Consider the following 24648-nt stretch of genomic DNA (forward strand, 5'->3'; position numbering starts at 1 on the left):
TAACAAAGATGAACCTTGAGGACATTATGCTAAGTGAAATAAGACAGTCTCACAAAAGGACAAATATGAGTGATTCCACTCCTATAAGGTACTTAGAGTAGACAAACTAAAAGAAGGACTAGAATGATGGTTGCCAGGGATTGAAAATAGTGAGAAATGAAGAGCTATTGTTTGATAGAGTTGCAGTTTTGCAAGATGAAAAGAGTTCTGTGGATGGATGGTGGCGATGGCAGCATAACAATGTGAATGTACTTAATACCACTGAACTGTATACCTAAAAATGGTTAAGATGGTAAAATTTATGTGTATTTTACCACAATTTTTTAAAAGTTAAATGTGACTTTAATATATACCCTAATATATATTAGTGAATATATACTAATGAAGTTATTAACTTACCTCTGGTGAAAATTCCAGAAAATTCCAGAATAAGAGTAGAACCTCTACTCTTATTGAGCTACTCGAAACTCTACATTTTCAATCCCGTTGAACACCAAGAAGTGAAAAAAGCCAACAGTGGACTCTCCCAAAGCAGCAAGGTAAGATGCATAAGACCGCTTTCCCCTCACATAGGACCTTATACTAAACAAAATGGTTTAACCTCCTTCCCTCCACTTATACTCACAAATCCCTGTGAAGGAGGCAGCTCAGACAAGTCTGTTACCCTCACTTCAAGGCTGGGGAAACTGAACAAGAAAAAAATAAAATCACAGCCCCCCTCCCCAAAAAAAAACCCAACATCTAAATTTTCTGATACCAAATTCAAACTGGAAGGCATCCCCCTAGAACCCTCAGGCTCATTAATAGACTTTAAAAAGCAAATTCGACTTACAAGTTAATTTTGTGCTTCTATTGTTCCCACAAGAAAATGCCTTATAATATGTAGATCTTTTTTACATGTTGAAAAACTTCACTTTGACTTGAAAACATTTTATTTAATTTATACAAATAACTACTAAATACAAAAAGTAGATTAAAACAAAATAGTTATTTTTTTCTGGCAGAGTTTAAATGCACATAATGGATAATTCTGAAGAAAATGCATTTTCCCCACAGCGTTCAGGACTAAAATTCTACTGAAATCTTTGCTTCTAAATCAGTAATATATTCGGTGGTGTCACATGGGTAATGGCTAAATACGTTCTGCATATGAACTGAAAAAAAGTTACAGTCTACACACATAAATGTGAAGCACTTAAAATGTGAATTTAACGGATAATAAAAGAAAATGTCCATTTCAGAGTATAGTGTTAAAAACATTTCGGTAATAAAATCATAAGACCACATAAAAATAAGCTTTAACATATGCATGAAGCAGTTTTGTAAAAACTGCTACTGCACAAGTAATAAATAATTTGCAAAGTTGTGTATAAACAATTCCTAATGTTCAGCGTCATTGTAAACATCAGCACATGTGTAAAATGCAGCAAAGTCTGACATTATATTTTGTTTTGCCAAATTGAATTCCTATTATCCAAAGACAGACCAGTGGAGTACGGAGCCAATGTTTTGGCAAGTTGGGTCTTTAAAATTAAGAGTAACAGTGCAAGTAAGGAATGCAAAGAATTCCTAGTGCAATAAAGAAGAGAAGCACAGGCAATATTGCTGATTAAAAATTCACCACCTCCTTGAGTTTCCCGTGGGGAGTGTCTAGGAGACCTGTGAAGATATGCAAAGCCACTGTCTTAATGCCCAGATCTCTTTTAGGATTTCTCTGTGTTCCTCCAGTTCCCTACCTTTGCAACAGTGTCTGTCCAACATGAGTCTCTGCAGTGTGAACAGTTTGTGAAATGCCCAGTTCACAGTCATTGAGCGAGGTTAGGGTGGTTTTGGTGTCTCCCCAGCACACGGCCGGGTAAGATGTCTGTCTGCCTTGTCAAAGCAGTCATTTGGGGAGGGAGACAGATGGATTCTGTTCTGACAACCAGTCAGGCCAGCATTAGGTCCCAGCTGGACAACGACGACAACGTCAGACCTTCCTTCTTGACACCATGAAAATGTCAACAGTCAGTTTTTAATTTGTCTAGGGAATTATCAATTTTGGTCAAAGTCTTTTTGATACGCAGGGCTGTGAGTCTGGCAGATGGATTTTGATACCAGCATTCTTTCATCAGCTTGGCCAGGGAGGTTAACGTCTGAGGAGAGAAAGAACCAACACCACAGTGAAAAAGTAGCTGGGCAGATGTTATATCAACTGTTTTCCTGGGCTCTGCAGGTCTTGTGAAGTTCAAGTGATGTTATTACCATTTTCCTTACACAAATAATCAAGGCCATAGCCACTGATGAAGAAACCACTCTTGAGTTTCTTAAACTCTGCCCTTTGGACTCCTAATGCTACCAACTGACTTTATCAAGTTAGTTACACAGACCAGTGTGGACCCCTTGATGGTTTTATGGTGCTAAAAGCTATAACACTAACCCAGAGTTAAAACTGAAATATGCAAATAGGGTCATTTCTCAATGCCTTAGATTTTCTACTTACTACTTAACAGCAGCAATAAGGATTGTCAGCATTAAACAGCCTATGTTTGGAGGAGATGCAGAGATAGAAAAGAGGTTAAAAAGCATCACTCAGGTCTCTTGGTTTACATGTGAAACTGCAGTCCTAGGGCCAGTGGCATAGTAATGCATCTCCCAATTCCTGGAGCTAATCAAGGGTAGAAAATCTTGTGAATGTTGTCATTCATTAGCAAGATCTATCAGAAATGGCTCTTTCAAGAATGAGACCATTTTGTGAACCTGCTCAACTAGGTCTAAAGCTCTTTTACATAAAACAGGGAGAGAAAGAAACAGGGCAGATCACTCAAGAACTCTACCAGCTGAAAAATCAAGAGAATGCAAATAGCAAACAGCTAAGTATAGCTCTAAAACTAAGAAAGCATTGCTCTTACCGGGTCTGAGAACCATCTGTTGGGTATGTTGGGCCTCTGTTGATCTACACAGACCACCTTCCTCATATCTTCAAAACTTGGGTCATTGGGAACCACATCATAGAACGGTGGCTTGTAATCCTCCACAATACCTACACACATGGACAAGAATTGTGTTGGGTTAGCAAAAGAGTAGAGGCTCCCAGGGTTGTATTGATGGTTGTTGCAGGTTACAACGTGACAGAAAAAGTACTGATCACCTTCCTCAAACTTCAGGGTGATTCTGAACGCTACAGGTAGGTCTTAAAATAAGTGGAAAACAAAGCAATAAATAGAAGCCCTGCAGAGAACTGGAGGAACAATAATTGTTAGAAGAAAACATGACTACCTCTCATGTAATTATAACAAAACGCTCCAAGAGTGCATACAAACAGCTCTGCAGCGCCCAACAGGGCACAGGAGACAGAACAAGAGTCTCTTCAGTGATTAAAAAGGACAAAATAGGGCTTCCCTGGTGGCGCAGTGGTTGAGAGTCTGCCTGCCGGTGCAGGGGACACGGGTTCGAGCCCTGGTCTGGGAAGATCCCACATGCTGCGGAGCAACTAGGCCCGTGAGCCACAGCTACTGAGCCTGCGCGTCTGGAGCCTGTGCTCCGCAACAAGAGAGGCCACGATGGTGAGAGGCCCGCGCACCGCGGTGAAGAGTGGCCCCCGCTTGCCGCAACTAGAGAGGGCCCACACACAGCAGCGAAGACCCAACACAGCCAAAAATAAATAAATAAATAAATAAATAAAATTTTTTTTAAAAGGACAAAATACCTAAAGACGGTACATGAATCTAGTGTTTTCGAACCATAAACTGAAATAAAAAGTTGGCCACAACTAGAGCTGGAGGCAAACAAACAATCCAAGACCATCATCAAAATACCCCTTATTTTATGATTAGGGGAAAAGGCATTGCTATAAAATAATCCCTCCAATTGGGAGGATGCAAGTAATGTAATATGAAATACTGTTTCCTCACTCATTCATTCTGTATGTTCTGAGTACCCTCTGTCATTCACAGCTGTCTGTTTGATGGCTCTATTAATTCCTCTCAGATCAAAGGCACAAAATAAAATGCAGAGGACAGTTTTTTGGAAAGGCAGAAGAATGGCTGAAAAGAATGAACTTTTCCCTTACTCCCAAGCAAATGTGAAAGTGGCTAATTTCAGCTTCTGCCCCTGCATGGTTTCCAATGCCTTAGAAACCTTTTTTCCCAGCAAAATTACATCAGTTCCTTACTTTTCACAAAGAAAGTAGTTCCACAAACAGAAAAATTCAAAGCAATAATTTAGAATTAGAAAGTTGATTCTTTCCTTTATAGAAATGAGACCCAGAAAATCCCTTATTTTTTTCTCTCATCATCAAAGGCCTCAACAATGAGGACAGTGGATTCGTTTACTGCCCTCTTTCCTTCCTCCATGTAACTTTCTTCTGTTCCTAAATACCTATCAGAGTGATTGTTGGCGCAGGTGGGACGAGGCTGTTTTAATCATTTTTAAGTTTTTCTAGCACCTATAAGCTACCTGAAAAGCTTCAATCGCCTTTTCATTTATCAAAGAAATTAACAGTGAGAAGTTGTTCTCACAAATTCCATATAAAGACAAACCATTTATGAAAAAGATTAGTCATGATAAGGAACACCTGTTAAATACTACAGTTTTGTTAAACTACGCAGATTCAAGAGTTTATTTTAAAAATGGAATGTAGTCTAAATTTAAAAATTCTAGTTGATATTTAAGACTAACTTACCCACATTGCTTGACTGTGTTTGTAATGTGAATTAGTCAATGGATTAAAACCTTTCCTGACAAATCATAAACAGTTCAGACTGGGCATAAACCACTGCTTTCAGAAGTCTTGAGATACCTCATCTCAGAGACCTTACCTACTTCTCTTGTAAGGACCCCAGGAAGCATTCAACAATATTTTAATTCTTTTCAGTACATATATTACTAGGAGACATCACATAAAATACAGCTGGACACAGACCTGCAAGATAATTTATACCTTTATAAGGGCCACATGAACTTATAAGAAACAGTAGGATTGTGCCCGACACCACCTCTCAACTTTTCTGAAGAAGAATATATTTAATAGCCTGGTTTCAGTCTTTAAAATCTAGCATAACAGCCAGCTATTTGAAGTAATTTGCCTGGCTAGCTTGGGAATGGTTATGGGAACATCAATTTTTCTATAAATGCAAAAGAAAAAAAGCATGGCTGGATTTTAAAAACATAGGATCTGGGGATACTCAACAATAAAATTCACTATACAAAGATGAAGTTTTCCCTTGGGTTTATATTTTCCATATTTTAATCTTATTAAATACTGCCATGTTTTAACAAAAGGAATCAAGTTTAAAAAGACCATTTAATTGATCATGCCTGGAACTTAGTCATGCCTCTTTTGTCAACCATTGGTCAAACTGTTGACTGTTTCCATCTGATGTTGGTCATGCTTTCCCAGCATAAAATAAACCTGGTATTAAACTCCAGCAGTCAGGGGCTTCCCTGGTGGCGCAGTGGTTGAGAATCCGCCTGCCAATGCAGGGGACACGGGTTCGAGCCCTGGTCTGGGAAGATCCCACATGCCGTGGAGCAACTAGGCCCGTGAGCCACAACTACTGAGCCTGCGCGTCTGGAGCCCATGGTCCGCAACAAGAGAGGCCACGATAGTGAGAGGCCCGTGCACTGCAATGAAGAGTGGCCCCCACTTGCTGCAACTAGGGAAAAGCCCTCGCACAGAAACAAAGACCCAACATAGCCAAAAATAAATAAATAAATTAATTAATTAATAAACTCCAGCAGTCATATGGAACACCCTCTGGTCAAGGAAAGCAATTATTTCAATCAATATAAAGTATATTACATACCGACCATGTGTGGAAAACCATTCTAAATGTTGAGGATGATAAAAGTATAAGACATACTCTCAGTTTTCAAGGAACTCAAAGTCTAGTGGAAGATGAGGACAAGTCCCTCTCTTTTCTCCTTAGATAATGGAAATCTTGTTTAAAAAAAAAAAAACAAAAACAAAAAACCTCAAAAATGTTTTTCACCCCTTTGTATACTTTATATCTTGAAAGGCAAAGATAGATTGGAAATTCTCACTAAGTTTTACTTGCGAGTTCCTAAATTGGCTCTAAAACCATTTTGGTCCCTTAAACTGTGTGAGCCAGAGGTTGTCCTTGGCACTAGGGATATAAAAGTAAAGATGTGATGTTGGTGATGAGAATAATGGGAAAGGAAAACATGAAAAAAAACTACAAAGTAGGACCAGGGAGAAGAGGTGAGGGGGGGCATGGTGCTCAGTGGGTCTCAGAGAACTAAACACCTATGTGGTTTAAGTACCCGATATAAAGCAGGTGCCATGGAAGCACAAGTAAGCTTTCTGGGAGCTAGGGCCTGGCTGAACATAGAAAGATGAGTTTTCAAGAAAGTGGAGAGGATGGGACAAGAATACGCCAAGGAAAGGGGGCAATCCAGGTTGGGGGCGGGTGATATGGGACAAAGACAAGGGGTTACAAATGATCCTCCCATGTTGGAGAGGAGGAGGGAAATTCCCTGTAGCTGAAATCAGTGCACATGGTGGTGGGGAGGGTGAGTGGTCAAGGTCAGACTGTGAAATTACCTGTGTTGTCAAGGTAGGAAGTTACTTCCTCACTCTGCCAGAGAAAAAGTGGACTCTCAGTCCTTTTACAACAGCACCCAACGAGCAACTGCCAAATCGTGAGCCAGCGAAGAGAACAGCGTGAATTCAGGAAAAGCAACTAAAAATACAGAGTACTTCAAGTGCCAAAGGAGTGGTACAAGCAACAGAGGATCCAGGAATGCAGTGCAAGAGGAGCTCTTAAACAGTGGTCAAGGAAGGCCGAACCGTGCCAGGCCTCGCTTTTCCATGGTAGGGGGTGCGACTCGAAGGGCAACAGAGAGAATCAGAGAAACTATTCATAACCTCCTCCCCACAACTTTGGGCATGTGTATCTGATTTATACAATTTTTTTTTTCCTGGACATGTGTCTAACCGAAAGTTTTCTCTTCTCTGGGGCAAATATATATTTACCAACAATATCCCTATCATTAATTTGCTGCATGGTTCTGAGTAAACCCCTTAATTGCCAGGTCTTAGTTCCAACACCCTTAAAGTACACATCACAAAGCAAATGTGCAGATTAATAAGAACAACCTAGAAACAACCTTCAAACCCCATGAAACGCCAGAGGGGTCTTTCTAAAAATGCAAGTCTCTGGAAACAAGGCCTTCCTCATGACCCTCCCTACCCAAACCAAAAGCTTTTGGCTCTCAAAGCTTTGGGGATTTCCCAGTTGCAGATAAGGGACTGTGGACTTGGCTATCATTTGAATAATCTGAAGGTGAGGCAAAGACAGATCCAGGGGATGTCAGAATCATGCAGATCACAGCCTTCCTTTCCTTCAGAAAAAGAAGCTGAGGACCACCCAGGGAAAACGTACTTGTCCAAGTTCACAGCTAACTAATGACAAACAAACATTAACCAGAATCCAATTCTCTGTTTGTATTCTAGAATTCTTCCCAACAAGCCCCAAATGGGATAATGCATTAATCTCGTCACAACGGCCTGCTCACTTCATGTTCCGCGGTCTCTCTTCACCGCACCGCAACTTGGGTGGACACCCAGGTAACAGGCAAGGGGAGCAAGACCCCAGCATCTGCATCCCTACAGAGAGCTGCCGTTAACAATGAACTCCTCCAGGAATTATGAAGCCCTTCAGAGATTAGAACATTACGACTAAAGCCATTTTACAGAGAAGGAGAGTGGTTCATGTTTGGCTTCTGATAGGACTCTAAGTTAATACAGTTTTTCCTTCAGGGGTGGCCTGTGAGAAAATTAGATATGGTTCACGGACAAAACTTTTTTGTCTTATTAAACACCTGCATATGTATTATTAACGTTACCTTCCCTTTAATGCCATGGGATAACTGGTTTTCCCACTTCCAGTTGTGACGTTAATTTCCTTTTAAAAAGAAATGTTTGAAAAAGTTAGCTGATTTAAATGATTAAGAAAATAATGGTACAAGGGGCATTTGGATATGAAAAGAAATCATAAAGGTAGTATGTGTATGAGAGAATCTCGGGAAACACTGTTTCCAGAGAGGCATTTTTTTCCTGGTAGGAACAGGATTCAAAAAGGTGTATCAACTATTTGTGTCACTTTCCTTAACATTCCTCACAGAAGGATTTCAAACACAGTTTTCAAGCCATGGCCCACATCAAAAATGACTAATATATAAACGGATGGAGCTGCTCACAGCAGAGGGGACGACAGCCCAGGGGCTTCTGGTCGCCCTTGGTGCTGCCTTGCCGCTGGAGGTTTCAGAGAACCAGTACCTCAGGCGCTCCTGGAACCAACAAGGCGCACTAGCTGGGAAGCCCTGCCTCTCCCCGGGGCAGGTACTCCTTTCAGAAACAGGAACAGAGCTGGCAGGACAGCTCTGTTCCCTGCTAGGCAAAATGTCTGTGTGGCAGTGGTGACCCCATCCTGCTATCCCCACTGCAATTCATGGGCATATGGAAGCATGCACATTATTCAAATCAAGACTAAATGCATTATCTGAAATCTGTTACAAGTAATTTCTGTTCCTGGGATTCTCAGCAATGTGGCATAGCCAAAATAAATGGTTCACAGATTGCTTCACAGTCAGGCCCTACTAAAAATATTTATTAATGTTACAGTTGTCAGAAGAAAGGTCAAAGGGCCTAGGTCAAAGGGCCTAGGAGAGATGCACAGCCATGCTCTGAGTCAAGCTTTGACAAGATGCCTTACATCTCACACACCCTCAGACCTAGAGGGAGAAGCTCCAGAAGACTTCCAAGCGTTTGCTAGCTGCAGACGTCTCATGAGAAGAAGAATGTATCATTCACTGGATGCTGGGGCTGTTTATAAGGTTGACACCACAGATACTTGTCTTGGTGGAGACACCTGCTGTTAAAGATGTGTCAAGGAAAAGAGACCAGTAAGCAGTGAACAATACCCAGTAAAGTTGTGCTGGCCTCTGGTTATTTTGTCGTGAGGTCAGTTGACTGCCCTCCTTTGGTCTAGATCTTTAAATCAGGGACACAAAATTCCAGGAATCAGTGAGAGAAAAATCCCACCTCCATATTCCTGCCCCCAACCACTCACCTAAAGGCTCAAATGAAATAAAACAAACCTGAAAGAAATTGCTTGAATGGATATTAAAAATTTTCCCTAATATGAGTCTTCCCTTTGTTCAAACCTTAATGTACACTAAGGTAGTGAACTAAAATCGTGAAACACATTGGATATTAAGTTGCTGAAGAAAATCAGAGTTGTCATGGTTTCCATATACAAGCCCATTGTGCTCAGGAACTTGAGGCACATGCCATTGCTTAACAAGCCCAAGGGCTCATTAGAAGAGGTTTTCCGAAGTATGTATGCCAAACATAAGCTTATTCTAACAAGTATTTCCTAGTCCCCACCCCATTAAGAGATGCAGCTTGGCCAGCAGGGTTTTTTCAGTGAGGTACAAATGCTTTTTGACACATTTCAACACTGGGTTCCATCACAAAATGGAATAACCAAAGCCAGTCACAGTGAAACAAAAGTAGGTCCACATAGCCCTCCTGTGGGCAGCGAAGAGGAAACACGTGAAAAGTATAACAGAGGCTCATGCTGCCTGGATGATGCCACAGTCAAAGATGTGCTACAGGAGGGACAGTGAAGATCATTTTGGTTAGCTTTTAAATCCGTAAGCAGATGACCACAGTATTAGAGCAAAACAACTCTGGCGTTTCTGCACACAGGGATCCAAACAAGGTGTGACACCAAAGGCTGAGGTTCCAGAGAGAGGACTTCCAATCTCAAGAGGGAACTGCTGCAGGATGCTTGGATGGGGCTACTAGAAGTTTTTGATCAGACCAAAGCTAAATGGCACACGTGAAGAGCTGTGATGCACCCATTTATCTGTGGAATCCACGTGTCAATTTCTGTCCTCACACCACACTGAACCCAGGTAACCAGAAACCAGTGTGTCTGCAGAACTATACAAGGAAGAAAGGAAGAACACTGCCAGAGAAGTAGCAAAAATCTAGAAAGAAAGGCCAAGGCCTAGCTACAAGACTCAGAGGAGAAAGGGACCCCTCTTCAGCTTGGAAGAGAGAGCAAGCTTCACCTGAAGCATAAGAACACAAATCAGGAAATCCTGCTCAGATGGGCTGTGTCAGCATCCCAGGGACAGTCTTTATTTCCTGGCCTGGGTGAGACCGATATATTCCATTTTAACCTGAGATCCCAAGAGTACGGTCGCTGACCCAGCAGCACAGCATCAGCTGGGGCCCTGCTAGAAAGGGAGATCCTGGGTCCAACCCTAGACCTACTAAATCAGAAACTCTTGGGGACGGTTCAGTACTCTGTGTTTCTAGGTGATTCTGCTGCACGCTCTGTAGCTTAAGAACTAGTGATTCAAGCAAACCCCTGCCTTAGATTCATATAGAAAATTCACCCGGAAATGGTGAGAAAATGGCTTTCCTTCCGACTAATTCCAAATTCAGTGTCAAACTAAACACAAACAGTAAATTCCAAAAGACACTACTGAGAAATTTTCAGATGCGAAAATGGACTTAACTCTCATTTCCTGTACAGACACAGCAGGAAGTGTATTATTATTAGCAAAGAAATGTAAAATTCCCATGAAAATATAAAATGCGACATATTTTTATACTCGTGGTTCACTTGAGGACTGTATTACTCCAAGAGAACTATCTGGTCATCAGTTTTTATAATGGACTCAGAAACTCAAAGATGCATAATTATAATGACCTCCCTAAGATATTCATATATTTAAATGAGGTACATTTAATATGCAATAATTTCAAAAATATATATCCTTTAATGTCAGTTCTTAAAGCTAGTAAGAAAGTGAAATACGTACATCACACCCTGGGGTGAGCGGGATATTGTAAATTAGAACAACTCTTGTGGAAAGCAACTTGGCAGTATGTGTGAAGCCATAAAAACATCCAAATTCTTTGACCTAATAGGTCTACTTTTTTTCAGATTAATTCCCCAAATGAAAAAGTTGTACGAACAAAGATGTCTACATGGAGGAAAGAGGATGTCTGACAACATGGAAATGGTCAAATTAATGAAATATCATGGGACCATCTAAAATAAAAACAGACTAACAGCATTTAAGAAACACAAATGAAAAAGATGATACAGAATTATATTTACACTATGATTACAACTAAGTAAAAAAATATATACATGGTTGCATAGAGAAGAAGTGGAAAGAAACATGAATATTGGAAGGTAAAGGCAAATTTCTCTTGTTTTTCTTTCCACTCATTTTTCTGTTTGGGGGTAGTAATAACAAAAATATTCACAGGTATGCAAGCAGCACTGAACACTTTCAAGTTTGAGTTTGGATAAACTGATTTCTGTGTGTGTGTGTTTGTGTGCATGTGAATATTCATGGGAGAAGGAGGACTAGAGAAAGAGAAGGGGAAATATCAAATTAGTCATTGCCAAGGGACAGTAGCTGATTTAAAATGAGACATGACATACCCTTACCTCCCCCTAAAAATCAAACCACACCACAGAAGCTCAACCCACAAAATTTTAGTAACTAGAGAACAATCTAAACCATGATGTAAGGGGGAGATCAGTAAATCAGAAAGCAACCAAAATAGTCTCTCTTCCTCTACCCTGCACGATATTTTGTCCAAAAATAATGTTAAACACAGGATAGATCAAGAAAACTATGGCTCTATTCTCCAACTGACTCCTATTAATCACAGCCGATCTTTGAAAGCCATTTGGGTTTAAGCCTGCGACACAGGGAACAAATTTGCAACATGAGTTCTTACGAAGCCCAAATCCCAAGTTTCTGCCAAGTTTGCCTTTCATCACGCAGGCTTGCCTGGCATGGCTCCAGCACCCATAGCTGGACTGGACTATCCTGGCCTTGGAATATTAACTTCCTCTTCGTCTGGGGCAAGTTCCCCACCACACAGTTTATAATGACACCAATCCTTCTCTAAAGTGTTTAAAATAAACTAATTAGAATTTGATTTTCAACTCTAAGGCACTCAAGAATTATTAGGGAGGGGGATGGGGAAATGAAGTCGCTGTGCAATTTCAGGCAAAGTTCAGAACTTTATAAATCAGCAAAACAATCGCTCTGTTGCAAACAATTCTCAAGGCACTTGAATGGCACAAAATGCAAGTCAGTAGCTCTCAACAATTGAGAAACAGTTACCAAGAAAGTGTTCATGACTCCATCCAAAAAAAAAACAAAAAACAAAAACAAACTTTAAAAGAACTGTCTGGTTACAATGCATGTATGTTTATGTTTAATTTAAAACATTGTCTGTGATACCCTTAAGAGTGTTAAAAGCAAACACACTCTGCTGTTAGGGAGGAAAAAAAGCTACCACAAAGGCTTGACAACTTAAATTATTGCACACTAAAACTATGTTACGTTACCCCAATTTCACTTCGCTCACAGAACCAGAACTTCCTACTCTCTGGCTATTATTCTTGAAAATTGTAGTTGCCCCCCAAATTTCAATCCTTACAAGAAAATATGAGTGGAAGGTGGGATGGAGCACATATGTCAGTGACTTCATGCATTATTTCTTTAATACTTCAAATCTAGGATTCCAGTGGGTCCCAGGAGGGTAAAATATCTCCTGAAAATGAATATTAATTTAAATATATAGCATTTTCTTCTGCTTTCCTGGAACAATTTCAGACACATTCTTTGTGAAATAGGACTTCCAGTTGTGAAGGTATGAAGAGGTCGATTCAAGAGATTCTGCTATAATAACCACTTTGTGGGTAGATGGGGCATGTGCTATTTGAATGAGTATATGTAGTGCTTTCAGAATACAGTGAACTTAAAGTTCAACAATGTATTTGTGGCTGATTTGAAAGATGGAGGTGAAAGTTCACTGTAGGGAACATGGGTAAAAAATTATCGATAAGACACATGCTTCCCTAGCTGCTAAGGCAACACCATTTCATGAAGCTTATTTATAAGAGGACCAGCACCAGCCTCCTATTCAGGGCTTCCTGAATGTAAACGTCACTTACTTTGCAGGTACAGCCTGTTTCTTACAAACGAGTGAATTCTGAGTGTGCAACCTGAATCTTTTCTCAATAATCCAAACTTAAGAAGTAAAAATATCTATAATAGCAGAATTCACCCTTAGATTTCCTTGAGCCTTCTCATGATAAAACTCACTTGGGAAAAGAGCAAAGAAGGAGGAAGGGTGGGAAAAAAAGGCAGAATAAGGACGGAGGAAGGAAAAATAAAATATGGACTGATGAAAAAAAAAACAAACCAAGGAATAAGTAGTCTCTTGCAGAAATACTTTTTCCACCACGGTTTCCCCTCCTGCAGTTAAAACAGACTGCCATTACGCGCCTTCCACCTACCAGCCATAAAGCAAATATAAATGCCAACAGCTTCACAAGCATGATTCATGGAACAATGTGTACTTCAATATTCCCTTTGCCCTTTCAAAGGCAGCAGAATCAAGAGGACTCGGACAAGGACAATATTATCTGAGATCAGATACCTACCATTGCTCACCATCCGCCTGGCCACTTCCCACAAGACAAGTCCAAAGGCCCAAATATCGACTCTCTTATAAGAATCGAAACAATCCACCTGGATGGTTTCATCTAGAACTTCGGGGGCCATGTAGCGTTTGGTGCCCACACGGGGGTTGTTCCCCACGTCGAGCTGATTGGTGCTCTGGGAATGCATGACTGCCAGGCCTGAAAGGAAGAAGACAACATTGTCAATCCGCTCCCTTCCTTTCGCACAGATGGCTGCTGAAGGATTTTAAACCAAACCCAACGAACAGCGCCCTCTTGTGGCGTCCATGGTGACTGCCGCATTACACCCAGCGTCATCTCTGGAGTGCCCTTGCGATGACCTCTGTTGAGAGCAGGAAATAGGGCTGATGCCAGAAACATTCTGAGGCTCTTAGGTTAATATATGAACCTCAGAGACAAAAAGTTTGGGGTAAATAATAAACTAATACACCAAACCAATATGAGGCCAGTGTTCGAAATCCACAGGAAAACAGACTCACTTGTTAAATGGGAGCCTCAGAGTGGCTTAACAAAGAGCAAATTAAGCTCTCAGGCTCCAGCACAGCTCCCACTAGTCTGCAAACACAAACCTCAAACCATGTGAGGCAGGGACTTTGAGGTAATGTATCATTACATAAAGGGCCGACTGCTCCGGGCCCTGCTCCGTCCCTAAAAAAGGGCCGCTCATCTGAACAGTAACGTGGACCAAACCCACAGGGCTTTCTTTCTCTGCAGCCACATGTACAGAGAACATTAAGCTGGCCCTCAATTCAAAGCACAACTATCAAGTTAAATGGTTTTGAAGCACTATCTTAAACCATGACTCATTTCCAAATTCCTCAGCCAATTAGAGAGACCCAGCATTCCTCACAGACCAAGGGGAATAGACAGATACGTGCATGGTTTATTTGAGAATGGAATCACTTTTTGATGCATATGCAGACCAACTGAAAGTGATTCCTGTAACACTCAAAATAACGAAAATTGCCAAACTGGAGCAAGCAGACCATGTAAACCTTTGTAACCCAACGGGGATCCCTCAAGTCATCTATGGAGAATGTTCTCCTCCCACTCCATGGCTGATGACTCCATAGAAAGCAAGGGAGATAGCACGCGTGTTATCTCAGCCCTAATAATTACCAAAGATATTGGCAACGCACTTGACTAGATCAGACTGGTTCCTCTTTTCCTTACTTTTATAATCAACCCTAAGATTCTATGGCCATTATGACCATTTCACAAATCATACATGCCCCTCCACCATTTCCAGAACCAAAGAGTGAAGATAACAGAATACAAAAAAGGTGCAGTTTAAATAGAGAATAGAAATACTAGCTGTGGTGGTTTAAAAATACATCCACAAGTGTTTTGAAACTTCTCCCTTCATGAGGGGAAACTCAATTCCTCGTGCCTTGAGCGTGGGCTGGACTACCAAACAGAGTATGGCAGAAGAGTATGTGCATCTTCAAGATTAGGGCATAGCAGGCATATGGCTTCCTGTTTGCTCTCTCTGGGCTCATTCATAGTGTTATGAGGACGCTCAAGCAGCCCGTTGGACAGGACCACATGACAAGGAACTGAGGCTTCCCATCAACAGCCATGTGAGTGAGCCATCCTAGAAGTTCCTCCAGGCCCGGCCAAGCCTTCAGATGCCTGCAGCCCTGACTGACGGTATGACTGTTACCCCTGTAAGATCCTGAGCCAGAACCATGGACCTGAGTTGTTCCAAGACTGCTGACCGACTGTGTGAGATAATAAATTTGTGTTATTTTAAGCTGCTAAGTTTTAGAGGTAATTTGTTTCCCAGTCATCCATAATTATTACACTAACTAAAGAGACAAACCAACCAAATGCAATGTGCCTCAATTCTTGTTTGAAAAAACTGGAAAAATTTGAAAATGGCTATTAAATGATATTAAAGCATAATCAATAACTTTTAGGTGTGATAAACTGTGATTATGCAAGAGAAGTATTTTTAGGGGATGCACTTTGAAGTATTTAGTAGTAAAGAGTTGTGACTTTGCAACTTATTTTCAAATGAATTTGCAAATATATACACTTAGCCACATACAGATAAAGCAAATTTGGCAACATTTTAATAACTCTTGAATCTAGGTGTTGTAGATATGAATGACCATCATACTACTTTTTCAATCTTTCTTTATGCTTGAATTTTTCTATGATCAAAAGTTAGGAAAATACAATACTGGTATTTTTGCTAAAATACTGGTAGTTTTGCAGTATTAATAATAGAACATAATTTCTAACAAGTGATCCTTAATTTCTAGGTATAAAGTAAAAAATTAATATAAATTGCGGTCTTACAGGAGCTGTCTTCTGTACTACCAATCTACTTCCCTGCATAATGACCCCTTAACACAGATTTCTGTGTGAAACCGTGAATCCAGCTGGAAAGCTATAGGTCAAAATAAATGTAATTAAATAATTAATTAGTTGGATTTGCTAATTCCCCCCAAGTCCCATAAACCAAAACCAACAGCTGCCTCAATTTGTCCATCTTCCCTTGGCCTCAGGACTATAACAGCAGCTACCATTTGGATGACTATTTGCCAAGCATTTATAAAATTTCTGAATCTTACAAGAATTGTGTGAGGTGGGCATAATTGACTTTTAGTGACATGAATAATACATAAACACACTATTATAAAAGTTTCAAACAATAGAGACGTTCAAGGCACAGTGTCAAACACTGAAGTCCCTCTTGCTAAGCCCCCCACCCTTGCCCTGAGTGTAAGCAGGTCAGCACTTAGGGCAGGTAAATAGATAGATGAAAAAACCTGTACAAAAATACTGGATCAGGGACTTCCCTGGTGGCACAGTGGTTAAGAATCTGCCTGCCAATGCAGGGGACATGGGTTCAAGCCCTGGTCTGGGAAGAACCCACATGCCACGGAGCAACTAAACCCGTGCGCCACAATTACTGAGCCTGCGCTCTAGAGCCCGCGAGCCACAACTACTGAGCTCGCATGCCACAACTACTGAAGCCCGCGCGCCTAGAGCCCGTGCTCTGCAACAAGAGAAGCCACCACAATGAGAAGCCCGCACACCGCAACAAAGAGTAGCCCCCGCTCGCCGCAACTAGAGAAAGCCCGCGTGCAGCAACGAAGACCCAATGCAGCCAAACATAAATAAATTTATTAAAAAAAAAAAAATACTGGGTCAATAATTGCGAAACTCAAATCACCTTAGCTCCATAAGCCATGGCACAGCCATAAAAGTCTTCTACACCACAACAAAAACGTTAGGGTCATGCCTCCTTATACTTGGAAAACACTGTAAAATAATTTCTCAACATGAACACAAGGACTTTAAAGGGATAGAGAAAGAAATTTTATTTGAAAGAAATTTATAATTTTCCTATGTCAAATCCCTTGTGTTTAAAAACAATTTTATCATTTATGTAATTAGAGCTAACACTGCCTAAACCTTTATCAGTGTAACAATAACTATAATGATATGAAAATAAGAGCAACCATTTTTTATTCAAGGAGAGTGAGTATCCTCAGTAGTCCACCGAAATGAATAACCAAAATTACAATTCAGTTCTCATTAGCATAATTATTCAGCCAATATTCTAGGGGTCTAGGATGAATAGGCTTTATAGAGAATGCCACTATAAATGAAAATAATCTTATTTATAATGCAATTAAAGCTACATTAAGCATCACCCTAACACCATAAGAATGAGATATGCCAGCAGGGCAAATGGTAAATTAGTTTGGGGATTTTTTTTTTTCCCTCTTTCTTTGATTGATAATTTTGCCTTGGTTACAGAAGAACAACTTTATAAACCATTTTTAAGACAAATTCATTCCATAGGTTATTTCATTGTGTACCTACTTTGTGTAAAGCTTGTGAAATCAGAATGCAACAGTACTGGTTGCCTCTCAGGGTGGGCTGGGGCAGGAAAGGACTGAACCAGCACGAGGTGACTTTCTAGAGTAATGGGAAGGTCTGTATCTTGACAGCGATTTGGATTTTACAGCATTTGTCAAAAATCTGAGAGTGTATACTTAAGATCTGTGCATTTCATGTGAAATGTAAATTTTACCTGAAAAGAAAAAAGAAGTAAACAAAGAACTCCAGTGAATGATATATTGGTGTGTATGCTGAAGCCATTGGAGGGAAGGGCTCTTTTGTCTGCAATTTACTTTGAAATGTATCAAAGATTAAGATGTATTGATAAATGGAGGCTGGATATGTGACAACAGTAAAATGTTCATGGGAGAATCTAGGTGGTAAATATACAGGTGTTCACCGTGAAGCCCTTCCAATTTGCATGCTTGAAATTTTTCATAACAAAGTGTTTGGAGGGAAAAAGATGCAACCTGGCTAAACAAGGGAAGACAACAAAAAAGTTAAAACAGTAATTAAAAAATATTTTAAAAAATTTACCCAAATCTGCTATGCAACACTGTCCATTCTTCTTAACCAGGATGTTTTTGCTTTTTAAATCTCGGTGAGCAATGGCTGGTTTCCCTTGGGTCCCAAAGATCTCTATGTGTAAATGTGCGAGACCACTAGCTATGGACAGCACTATTCGCAGGCAGCTAACTGTATCCAGAGTAGTAAGCTGAAGGTAGTCATACAGCGATCCCATTTCATGATAATGTGTGATTAACCACAACTGTGTACTGGAGTGTCTTGATGTCATGTCTGAAGCAATGAAACCTGGAGAGAGCAAGAACAAAATTAACAGACATGTGAGAATTTCACATTACAGCTTAATTTACTCTACAGAAATAGTGACCCATACAGTAGAGATCACCTATAACAAAAAATAAACTTACCAACTGCCATGAAAGGAGGTTTACAGAGGCATCAACAGAGAAAAATAATGTATTTATACCTTAAGAAGACACTGCTAATGAATAGGAAATTTTCATATTCATTTCCACTGTAAATAATCCTTTGAAATTTTTTTTACATTGCATTAAGATTCAGATAGAAATAAAATCTTTGTGTTTACCCATAATGAGAGTGTTAAACCCTTTATCATGTTGACATTCCAAGCACAGATCATTCATCAACCACCCAGAAAGAACACAAAGCCTAGAACCTAGGCACCTGTGTTCTAGTCTTGATCTGCCTGTGATCTGCTTTATAACATTGGGCAACTCATTTGGGCTCTTTGGATTGTCTCTGCTATAAAATCAAGGGGTGAGTTTATATTAAATGTGACTGATTCATCGATTTAAAAAAGGAACCTATGAAATATAACAGGCACCTAGGATGCTCTTTGTCAGTCACACAGGAAAACCAAGATGATGGTGTTTGTTGGCTAGAAAAGAAGACAGAGTTAAAATGGAAAAGTTATGATATAATGTGAAAAGTCCTGTAATATATATGTGCAAAGGATAACAGGAGCCCAGAGCAGGGAATCATAATAATTCAGACTAGATGTTACAGTAGGCTTCCATCAAGAAGTGACAACTGAAGTCGTCTTGAAAAGAAGTGAGATACTGATCCTGTGATAAACTGTAAACATGAAAAAGAATATATATGTATAACCAAGTCACTTTGCTGTGCAGCAGAAATTAACACAACATAGTAAATCAACTATACTTCAATAAAATTTTTTTAAAAAGTGAGATATTGAAAGATGTAGATAAAGAGGAAGAAAGAAATTTTTCTAGACATTCTGAGGGGACTTTTCAGCACACTGAAAGAACTTGCAGTCAGAGGCACTTCCTAACCTATGAAATAAATGGTGATGTATGTGCCTGTCTTTCCTGCTACAGAGGTGCTTTCCTAGCATTACAGATCTATACCTTATAGACACCCATATGGACAGTGAAATTTGGGACTTAGAAATACAAGGGGATTTTTTTTTTTTTTTTAAGACAGATACATCTTGAAGAATTAAATGACTTGTGAAAGTGGAAAGGAAAAGGAGAATACATAAACATGCCATACTTTATAAAGTACTTTATATAAAATTTGTATCACTTGCACACATATTTTCTCATGGAATTTTTCTCAGTAGACCAGAAAGATAAATATTATACTCATTTTACACATGATGAAGTTGCTGCTGGGAGGTGCCAAGGATCACACAGCTATTGATCACACAGCTATTAAGTTGCTACCAACTCCGAATTTGATGCCAGCTGCTGATACACCATACCTTGCATAGGAAAGTTCTGGGAACAAAGAAACGTTTCCCTATTTGATCATCATCATCATCGACAGCAGAAGCAGCTAATAATCAGTGAGAATCAGCAATGTGCCAGGCACAGTTCTAAACATCCTACATGCAATCCTCCAACAACCACATGAAGGGGGTAGATTACACCACTGACATTAAGGTCAGTAACCGTCCCCAGCAATCTGGCTCCAGAACCCATACTCTTCTTACCCACCATATCATCCTGCGCTCAAACAAGCTGGCTTCTACTCGAGAAAGACAATCTGACATTTGTACCTGTGGGACATCTGTAAAGTGAACCGAGTAACACTTCCGCACCTTGATCCCCATCTCTTTCTCCCTCTTCCCCTAAGCTGGTCCCCACAGCCAGACTTAGTCTCTCACTCTTCCCTGTTATCCCACCTGCCTTTGTCTCCCCATAGCTGATTCTCGTAGAACCCTTAGCTGGCCATAATATCAAACAAAATGTGCACTTAGACATTTATTTATTCTTTCTAAAGAAAATGTTTCTGCTACAACAAGGTCCTACTGTATAGCACGGGGAATTACATTCAATATACTGAGATAAACCATAATGGAAAAGAATATAAAAAAAGAAGGTCTATATGTGTATAACTGAGTCACTTTGCTGTACAGCAGAGATGGGCACAACACTGTCAATCAACTGTACTTCAGTTAAAAAAAAGTTTCCGCTTTATCACCTTAAACCATATGATATTCATCTTTTTTTTTATTTTAATTTTTTTAACATCTTTATTGGAGTATAATTGCTTCACAATGTTGTGTTAGTTTCTGCTGTATAACAAAGTGAATCAGCTGTATGTATACATATATCCCCATAGCTCCTCCCTCCCACCCTCCCTATCCCACCCCTCTAGGTGGACACAAAGCACCGAGCTGATCTCCCTGTGCTATGCGGCTGCTTCCCACTAGCTATCTGTTTTACATTTGGTAGTGTATATAAGTCCATGCCACTCTCTCACTTCGTCCCAGCTTACCCTTCCCCCTCCCTGTGTCCTCAAGTCCATTCTCTATGTCTATGTAGGTCTTTATTCCTGTCCTGCCCCTAGGTTCATCAGAACCATTTGTTTTTTAGATTCCATATATATGTTTTAGCATACGGTATTTGTTTTTCTCTTTCTGACTTACTTCACTCTGTATGAGACTCTAGGTCCATCCACCTCACTACAAATAACTCAATTTTGTTTCTTTTTATGGCTGAGTAATATTCCATTGTATATGTGCCACATCTTCTTTATCCATTCATCTGTCGATGGACACTTAGGTTGCTTCCATGTCCTGGCTATTGTAAATAGTGCTACAATGAACATTGTGGTACTAGACTCTTTTGGAATTATGGTTTTTGCAGGGTATATGCCCAGTAGTGGGATTGCTGGGTCATATGGTAGTTCTATTTTTAGTTTTTTAAGGAACCTCCATACTGTTCTCCATAGTGGCTGTATCAATTTACATTCCCACCAACAGTGCAAGAGGGTCCCCTTTTCTCCACACCCTCTCCAGCATTTATTGTTTGCAGGTTTTTTGATGCCCATTCTAACTGGTGTGAGGTGATACCTCATTGTAGTTTTGATTTGCATTTCTCTAACGATTAGTGATGTTGAGCATCCTTTCATGTGTTTGTTGGCAATCTGTATATCTTCTTGGGAGAAATGTCTATTTAGGTCTTCTGCCCATTTTTGGATTGGGTTGTTTGTTTTTTTGATATTGAGCTGCATGAGCTGCTTGTATATTTTGGAGATTAATCCTTTGTCAGTTGCTTCATTTGCAAATATTTTCTCCCATTCTGAGGGTTGTCTTTTCGTCTTGTTTACGGTTTTCTTTGCTGTGCAAAAGCTTGTTTCATTAGGTCCCATTTGTTTATTTTTGTTTTTATTTCCATTCCTCTAGGAGATGGGTCAAAAAGGATCTTGCTGTGGTTTATGTCATAGAGTGTTCTGCCTATGTTTTCCTCTAAGAGTTTTATAGTGTCTGGCCGTACATTTAGGTCTTTAATCCATTTTGAGTTTATTTTTGTGTATGGTGTTAGGGAGTGTTCTAATTTCATTCTTTGACATGTAGCTGTCCAGTGTTCCCAGCAACACTTATTGAAGAGGCTCTCTTTTCTCCATTGTATATTCTTGCCTCCTTTATCAAAAATAAGGTGACCATATATGCGTGGGTTTATCTCTGGGCTTTCTATCCTGTTCCATTAATCTGTATTTCTGTTTTTGTGTCAGTACCACACTGTCTTGATTACTGTACCTTTGTAGTAGAGTCTGAAGTCAGGGAGCCTGATTCTTCCAGCTCCATTTTTCTTTCTCAAGATGCTTTGGCTATTCGGGGTCTTTTGTGTCTCCATACAAATTGTGAAGTTTTTTTGTTCTAGTTCTGTGAAAAATGCCAGTGGTAGTTTGATAGGGATTGCACTGAATCTGTAGATTGCTTTGGGTAGTGTAGTCATTTTCACGATGTTGATTCTTCCAATCCAAGAACATGGTATATCTCTCCATCTGTTTGTACCATCTTTAATTTCTTTCATCAGTGTCTTATAGTTTTCTGCATACAGGTCTTTTGTGTCCTTAGGTAGGTTTATTCCTAGGTATTTTACTCTTTTTGTTGCAGTGGTAAATGGGAGTGTTTCCTTAATTTCTCTTTCAGATTTTTCATCATTAGTGTATGGGAATGCAAGAGATTTCTGTGCATTAATTTTGTATCCTGCTACTTCACCAAATTCATTGATTAGCTCTAGTAGTTTTCTCGTAGCATCTTTAGGATTCTCTATGTATAGTATCATGTTATCTGCAAACAGTGACAGTTTTACTTCTTCTTTTCCGATTTGGATTCCTTTTACTTCTTTTTCTTCTCTGATGGCTGTGGCTAAAACTTCCAAAACTATGTTGAATAATAGTGGTGAGAGTGGCCAACCTTGTCTTGTTCCTGATCTTAGAGGAAATGGCTTCCGTTTTTCACCATTGAGAACGATGTTGGCCATGGGTTTGTCATATATGGCCTTTACTATGTTGAGGTAGGTTCCCTTTGTGCCTACTTTCTTGAGAGTTTTTATCACAAATTGGTGTTGAATTTTGTCGAAAGCTTTTTCTGCATATGTTGCGATGATCATATGTAAACCACATGATATTCATCTTTAATAACTTCCTCCAAAATGAATATCCCAAACTATAGAAGCACCACTCAAAAGAAATTAAGTTACTGCTATGTATTTGTGTAGCCTTTACTGATCCCTCTGGCCAAGGGAGAGCAGCATTTGATTGAGTGATTGATTAAATCAATAAATAAATACAATTTATTCTCTCACCTTCTGTAAGTCCCCAAGTTCTTAGAGAAGGATTTTGTCTGTCCCGTCAGTTAGGCTCTAGACCTTCAAGAAAACTGACTTTTAAATAAGTAAGATTTTTTAAAAACTATTTACCACTGAAGTGTGAATTGTACAACTACATTTGCTTCAACATGCTACAGCATTTTTATGGGACTTTTGTATTTTGAGTCAAAGCACTCTACTGTTAGTGGAGACTGAACAGGTGTCCATACATTGGAAGCCTGGCCCAGCCATTGGACGTGTTCATAACACCAAGAGAACGTGATTAGGGCAAAAGCCTCTTACATAACAGCCAAAGTCATCCTCCCAGGCGCCTCGAAAACTAAAATAAAACCCCAAATCTTAAGTGAGGTCAGTAGTGCCCTTGTAGTAAGCCTCTCACTGGCAGCTCTCGTGGGAACCAGGCGCTGGGCAGCTCTGATACCTGAGGAGCGAGGCCACCATGCTGGGGAGCACAGGGCCTGAGAATGTTGGGCCCCAGAGCCAGACTACTGGGCGTCCACACGGCTCCCCATCCTGAGCTGGGTGATCCCACATGCGTCACATGAAATCGCCACCTGGGTTTCCTCATTTATAAGATATGGATAGCACCGTCCTGTATCTCAAAGGGTTACTGTGAAAATAAAGAGTTATTGTCGGTAAAATGCTTCATATGATGCCTACCACACAGTAAGTGTTCAAGAGTAGCTGGTTACTATTAGAGTTCAAAACAGTCCTGGGTTCAATTACAGCCCCGAAGTTTGTAATTTAATATCTTTTTCAGGTAGTTTCCTTCACTTCCAATTGGTCTCAAGGAGTTCTGACTGATTAAATGGTTAAGCAGTACCTTTTAAGAGTATGTGGCAGTTCTGGAGATGGAGGGTGGTGATGGTTGCACAATATGACTGTACTTAAATCTCGCTTATATGATTAAAATGGTCAACTTAATGGATATTGTACCATTTTTTTAGTGCTATAATCGCTCTTAAAAATTTATTTTATTGAAGTATAGTTGATTTACAATGTGTTAATTTCTGCTGTACAGCACAGTGATTCAGTTATACATATATATATATATATATATATATTCTTTTTCATATTCTTTTCCATTATGGTTTATCACAGGATATTGAATATCCCTGTGCAATACAGTAGGACCTTGTTGTTTATCCATCCTCTATATATTAGTTTGCCACTGCTAATTCTGAACTCCCCATCCTTCCCTCCCCTACTCCCCTCTCCCTTGGCAACCACAAGTCTGTTCTCTATGTCTGTGAGTCTGTTTTTGTTTCATAGATAAGTTCATTTGTGTCATATTTTAGATGTAAGTGATATCATATGTACCATAATTTTTTTTTAAAAGAGTATAAGATGAGACTTTGGAGTGAAATTGTTGTATTAACTGAAACTCCCTGGTTTCAGTCATGAGGAAAAGGATGCTCAGAAACATACAACTTTGGCCCAAAGTCACAGAGTGGGCCTCTAATGATGCTGAGAGTAGAAACCGGCTTCCCAAACTCCCAGACACTGTTCCAACCACCAAACAGAGCCTCCCGTCATTCACTTATCTGCTGACTTCTACACCAGACACAGCAGAAGGAAGAGCTGAAATCCAAACTAGTCACTGGAAAGATATCATTCTGGGG

General features: G+C 39.9%; 1 protein-coding gene across 5 annotated transcripts in view; it reads right to left on the reverse strand.

The window, feature by feature from the left end:
- Positions 1-914: 914 nt before the first annotated feature.
- Positions 915-24648, reverse strand: part of ACVR1 (activin A receptor type 1) — a 125274-nt gene continuing 101540 nt past the window's right edge. For 3 of the 5 annotated variants that reach the window (XM_036858193.1, XM_036858194.1, XM_036858195.1), the window contains 4 exons: positions 17934-18209; positions 13500-13697; positions 2892-3022; positions 915-2135 (listed from right to left, as the gene is read on the reverse strand). In XM_036858193.1, coding sequence (XP_036714088.1) covers positions 2001-2135; positions 2892-3022; positions 13500-13697; positions 17934-18209 — 740 coding nt within the window. In that variant the 3' untranslated portion in view covers positions 915-2000. The remainder of the gene's footprint in view (positions 2136-2891; positions 3023-13499; positions 13698-17933; positions 18210-24648) is intronic. The other 2 variants (XM_036858197.1, XM_036858196.1) reach the window with 1 other exon arrangement.

The sequence above is a fragment of the Balaenoptera musculus genome, chromosome 7, assembly GCF_009873245.2.
Source record: "Balaenoptera musculus isolate JJ_BM4_2016_0621 chromosome 7, mBalMus1.pri.v3, whole genome shotgun sequence".
Classification (NCBI taxonomy): Eukaryota; Metazoa; Chordata; class Mammalia; order Artiodactyla; family Balaenopteridae; genus Balaenoptera; species Balaenoptera musculus.